General features: G+C 38.5%; 1 protein-coding gene across 2 annotated transcripts in view; it reads left to right on the top strand.

Moving 5' to 3' along the window:
- uvssa (UV-stimulated scaffold protein A) overlaps positions 1-6,000 on the top strand; it is a 28,972-nt gene that overhangs the window by 14,911 nt on the left and 8,061 nt on the right. For both annotated transcript variants that reach the window (XM_072663380.1, XM_072663381.1), the window contains exon 8: positions 1,747-1,849. In XM_072663380.1, the coding sequence (XP_072519481.1) occupies positions 1,747-1,849 (103 nt within the window). The remainder of the gene's footprint in view (positions 1-1,746; positions 1,850-6,000) is intronic.

Raw genomic sequence — 6,000 nt, 5'->3', positions numbered from 1 at the left:
AATAGTGAGTTTGACGGGTTAGTACACCAAATATTAGCATGCTAATCCGTTTTTGACTAACAGAAAATGCCAAAGATTGGCTATGCCAACATACATCGTCGCAGGTTGTCTAGTTTCCGTTGCCACTGTTCTTGGATCATTAGCCACTATTTACTGGACATTCAACTAACATTCTGTAAGTTAAATGTAAAAGATTGGCTATTAAATGTAACCATACACCTAATCCTAATACTAATGTTTCCTTACCCCTTTAGTTACATTTAAAACCCTTGTTTCTTGTTTCTGTGAGGTAAAGATTAATATTGTAAATGTTTTTTTTCATCAGTGATAACTGTGATTTTAAGGCTTAAACCCCTACCTAAGAGATTCATGATTCACCCAAACCATGAAGTTTAAGCGGTTGCCAACTTCCTAGAAGCCGTAATAGTGTTACAACAAAAAGGCTGCGGCAGTCAGAGTCTTACAAGCTGGATCTGCTTTGGATCGTCTCCTTATCTGGTGGCTAGTGTTGGGTTGATCTCCTTAAAGTGATTGCATGTTGCTAACCCAGAGACTCAAGTCTGAGGGGTGAGAAACCCTCATATCACCTGCTGAGCTCTCTTTTCTCGCACAGAGCTGTTATCAGGTACACCTCCACCTGGCTAGCTGAGGCTAAGATAACCCAATATTACCTACATATCTGTCAATCTCTTTGTTCTGCTCCTCGTTTTTTTCCCTCTGCCTTTCCCTTCTCTGTATCTCTTGAACATGGGAGTGTCTAAACCTGTGGTTTGGGACAGACTTCTCTAGACTTTCCATTGCCAGTCAGTTTTTTTTCTTTTCTTTTTTTTTTACTCTTCTCTTGAGGTCTATAATGCAAGTGATTTTGGACTGTGCTTGTTCACTGATTCTCTCTTATAGACAGTGCCTATCTAAAATGTTCAGTATGAACATTCGATAGGGTTGAAAGAAGTCTGACCTGTTTATTCCCTCTACAAGCAGACAGATGGGACAATTGGCCTAACATAAATGAGCACTGTTTTAATGCCACCACAATTAGATGCCACAATGGTCAGGTGGACTACCAATAGAAAAAAAATTGGATGTGGTCAACTGGAAATTCTATTACGAGTTTGAATTAAAATGTAAAGGGGTCTGACGTTACTGCATAATTTGCCATTCAGGGCGCAGTAAATCTCTGGAATATCCTTAGGCCGTAGTCAATCCCTCTTGAGTGTTAATCAGTGTGGAAACGACTCCTATGGTTCTTAACCATGAGTTAGCTGTTTACAAACAAGCGTTTGTAGAGAATGAGTGGGGGAAGTGGGCTTTGGGGAAGTTTGAATTGTACTTAAAACTGCTTATGCGTTCTGTATGTGCTGTGCTGTGCTGCATTAACTGGAAATTTTCCATTTGTAAAAATGGTCCCATTTTATATTGTCTCTAGTAATTGTGTAGTTACACGTTAATAATCATGCAATAATGTAAGCCCACTGATCTTATTACACATGTATACTCACTTGAAGTTAGGATTACACATGTATTATAAGACTCAACCCAAAAGTTGAGTAACTGCTAAATACACATGTACTTGCACTGGCTGAACTTCAGTAATCCGTTTGTAACAGAGAATTAATTACTAGCAGTTACATTGTTGTTGTCTAGACTATTCATGTATAATAACACAGTAATTACAGACCCCTAATAGAACACTTCATGCTCATTATTACATTCTCTAAATTCAGTCCCCCTGTCCTCCTTCATTAGCTAAAGGCCGGAGATGATGACGACGATGATGATGATTTTGAGGAGGTGCCGGAGAAAGAGGGTTATGAGCCACATATCCCTGAGCATCTGCGAGCAGAGTACGGTGAGTTTGTTCAGGTGCAGGCACCAGCACTCTTGCGCTGGCACAAACACTCATTAGACATCAATAAGCGCTCCTGCTGCTCCCAATGCCCCAATAATCCCTCACAGCAGATCACTGCACCCCCCCAAGCCAGCCAGTTGCAGTGGCGAGTTAAAAGGCTCAGAAACCCTTTGTGAAGTGTCATGTTTGTTTATAGAGATGAACATAAGACACAAGGGAAATATTTATTTGTGGGATTGTGGGTACTAAAAGGAGGTATTTCAGTAGGTTTACTTTAGAACGGTCATTAAATTGAGTTTGGTTTGGTGTAAAAAGTTATAGAAATAGGTGTGAAAGTGTAGTGTGTGTAACTGTGATTTGTTTAGCCAATGTATCCACTGATAGCTTTGAAAAAAGTAAGATTGACTGTTAAAATAAAATAATTCTTTAATACTACGTTAAATAAGTAACACAGCAATAGGGTAATACAGAGGAATGCTTAATACTACACATTTAATAATACAGTATGCATTTAACATGTACTTTGTATTTTCGAAAGACAAAGTATAATTCATTCAGAACAATCCAAGACACACTTTATGATGCCGCCACTGCAAATAAAAAAGAAGAAATAATTCCCCATTGTTTTTTAAGAGTAATGAATCCTTTCAAGCCTGCTCTAAATCATTTAAATCCATTAAATCCTGCAGCCACTGGGGGCATCCAATAAAAATCTGTTTTGACAGCTGACTGTTTGTACATGCAAAGGACTCCATCTGTGCAAGGACAACCGTATTGACAAGCAGCTGCCCACAAAGCGACAGGGGTCAAGCAGTAGGTCAGGCACAAGCTAAATACTGAAGAATGTATTTGACACAAAATCTTGTACAGTGTGGAAATTTATGATTGAATGCCATTGGCTGTGACAGAGACTGGTAAAGAATGTTGGGCTGTTGTGATTTGTCGTGAAAGAAAGATGAATCAGCTGTTATTTTATCAGTTAATGATGATGGGATGATAATGCAGATTTTTTTTGTTTGCCTTTTGGTCTCTAGGGGTAAGTAACATGACAGTGTTATTGATATCATGATGCATTCTGTTACAATATGCTGTTCTGAGCAAGTTCATGGATATTGCCTAAACATCTGCATGAAAACACTGTGAAGAAGACAATTAGTAAGAAAGGATTCAGGCATATGAGTCAGGTGTTGGCTATTTTAAGGCTGATTCAGTTCCGATCCTTTGTTTTTTACCAGTCTAGAAGAGTACTCTCTGGTGTCCTAGTCTGGTGCCAACTAAATGTAAAACCTGTGGTTATAGTACTTTAACTGCATTTGAGACTTTTTTCAGGTGTTTTCTATTTTTTACCTTTTCCCTCCCCATACTATTAAATCCATGTGGGGCCAGACACCATGGCAGAAATGCTCTGTTTTACCAGTGGGAGAATCACATGACTTTGTTTTGCACTCAACAACAAATATAAATCCAGAAGTATAGAGTATGTGTGAAACATACTGAAAAAAACACATTGTACTCAAATTTTAACATTAACATTTGTAACACTTAAATATGAAATGACTGCTTTTTAAATGTAGTTTATTTTTATTAATATTACATTTTAGCAATATGATGGTTCAGCTCCTTTTTAAGTTTTTAAATGCTGGTCACTTAAAGTAACTGTTTTATTAGCTTAAAAAATTATACTAAGTACTGATACTAATTTGGCGGGGAAATATAGTAAAAATTCTGTATCATAATATTTGGCGACATTTTTATGCCACGCCTAGTTTTTGAGTGTTAACTTTGATTATACTCGTATCCAAGATATGTACTCAGAACCTGACATGTTAGTATATTAATATTTGGTCTACTAACCTGCCAAACGTGCACTATTAAGATGAGTATATTGTAAATAATTTATAGTATTAGTATGTAATTTGCAGTTAAGACACAGCCATTGTGATGCTCCACTGATTTGTAATGGGGAGAAAAGCGTCGCTGTTGCTGCAATGCTGCTAACTGCACTTTGGAGAAGCAGAAAGGATAATGTTAATAATAATAATAATAATATTAATGATTCTGTATGGTTCTGGATCTGTAACTTGTCCAGTAACTTCTCCTTTAGTGGTCTCACAGCAGGAATTACATTTATGTACTGTAGGGGGAGCCCAGGAACAAAAAATGCCAATTTTCCATAGTGTTGCTTTAATTGTTCACTTAATTGCAAAGAGATTGCAATTAGATTACTCAATAATATAATGGATGGTAAATGCAATAAAACAATACTGTGTATAATTGCTAATGACTAATTATGATCTTGTAAAAACTGCATGTTTGATGGAATGCTGCTTGTTGTCAATATCTGTTCATAACCCTGCATCTGATGAGAGCTGTAGCTCACACACTCTCTCTCTTTCTCACACACACACACACACACACACACACACACACACACACACAGAGATAATTCTATTATTTGCTACATAATCTTCCCACTGTCTCTGCAGCGGCATTAACTAAAGACTCATTAGGCCGTAATTTCCATGGAGCCAAGCTGCTTTGATTAGTAAAGTATGTAATGATCAGTGTGCCGGCCATGCCAAATTAACAATGCAGTGGTGTTAATGAGCTCCCATTAGCCCAGTGTTGTAATTTACAACGTCCACCTGCCCTTACTGCAGCAAGGGGGTGGGGGCGAAACCTCTGGGAGCATCTATCCTCCTCACACAGCCGAGCAGGTCTATTCTACACCAAGCTGTACGCAAATGATTTCGACTCCACGCTCAGACCGAAGCAGTTTCCGCAGGAGTAATGAGGACCTACCATACAGTAATTGAGCTCCAAAGATGATTTCAGAGCTTAATGATTGAACGTAATTTGGCCTTTGTGGATAGGAATATTTTTAGAGCTATTAAAAAGTGAAGAACAATGGAGGCAAAACGATTCCCAGTTTAACCTGCCCAGATAAAGGCTGTGGATCAGGACCAGCCAAGCGGAATATGCTTCAGGCACACAGAAAATGTGACACCGAAAATATCATTTGGATTTGCCACCAACTTAACTTCCTTCCAGATCTATCAGTCAGTGCGAGTTAGTATCAGCGCTTTCATTTAGCATTACATTAAGCCGTCAAACGATTTCAGTTAGTTTCCCGCTAATCTTTTTCTTCAACTCCTTTCAAAAGCGGTCCTCGGCTCTCATCCGGAGAAAAATTGTTTCATTTGGAAAACATTTCTCTCCTATTCCTCTCCTCCATTCTCTCTCTCTCTCTCTTTCTGCTCCTTTCACTACTGATCTTTTATCTATCCCTTTATCCCGGCATTCCTGTCAGGACGTTATCTCTTTCTCAAATTTACATTTTAATTACAAGGCCTGCTGAACTCAGGAAAATCAATAATGCCACCATTGGCAGCTCCACTCTGTGTCTACTGCTGGGCCTCTCTATTTCCTCTTATTGATTTATCTCTTTAACACCTGCAACTTTATTGCTTCAGACAAATAGCTACCATTTTGGTCAATTTGAACAGAAAAAGAAAGGATTTGGCCGTATTTCATGATTGCGTGGTCCGGAGACCGGCTATGATGCAATAAGTCGCGGGGAACGAGCCAGCCTGGATTAACTGTACGCCCCAGGGATCAGGCCCAGGAGAGTGAAAACCTTTGCCAAATGTTTAACTTCCTACCTCAGAGACCCACTGTGTGGTGGAGTGTTTGCAATATTTGCAGCTACCCTGAAGTAAAGTCATTTGCCTTCGTGGTCAGTTCTGAGTCTGTAGTACACTATATGGACAAAAATAATGGGACACCTGCTCATAATTTTTTTCTTCTGAAATTAAGTACATTAAAAATAGGTCTTATGTGTTTATCCTGCTTTTTAACTATCTCTGCTGTCCAGGGAAGGCTTTCTACTAGATTATAGAGCATTGCTGTGATGATCTGATTGCATTCAACCACAAGAGCCCGTGTGTTTGTAAAATCTGGAAAACCTGGGAATTTAAAGATAAATGGGTAAATTGCTAAAAATGTCCTGGAAAAATAAATGAGCTCCTGGAAAAGTTGAGCCAATGAGCAACTAAGCATAATTAGTTACTGAGGTTTTATTTATTGAATGTTGTACTCATAAAAATGTTTGGCATTGATATAGGACATTGCTTAACACACATTTGCCTTAT

Source organism: Salminus brasiliensis, chromosome 19 (genome assembly GCF_030463535.1).
Source record: "Salminus brasiliensis chromosome 19, fSalBra1.hap2, whole genome shotgun sequence".
In the NCBI taxonomy this organism is placed as follows: Eukaryota; Metazoa; Chordata; class Actinopteri; order Characiformes; family Bryconidae; genus Salminus; species Salminus brasiliensis.
The sequence above is the reverse complement of the archived record's forward strand: the minus strand, read 5'-3'. Positions and strand labels throughout refer to the sequence as shown.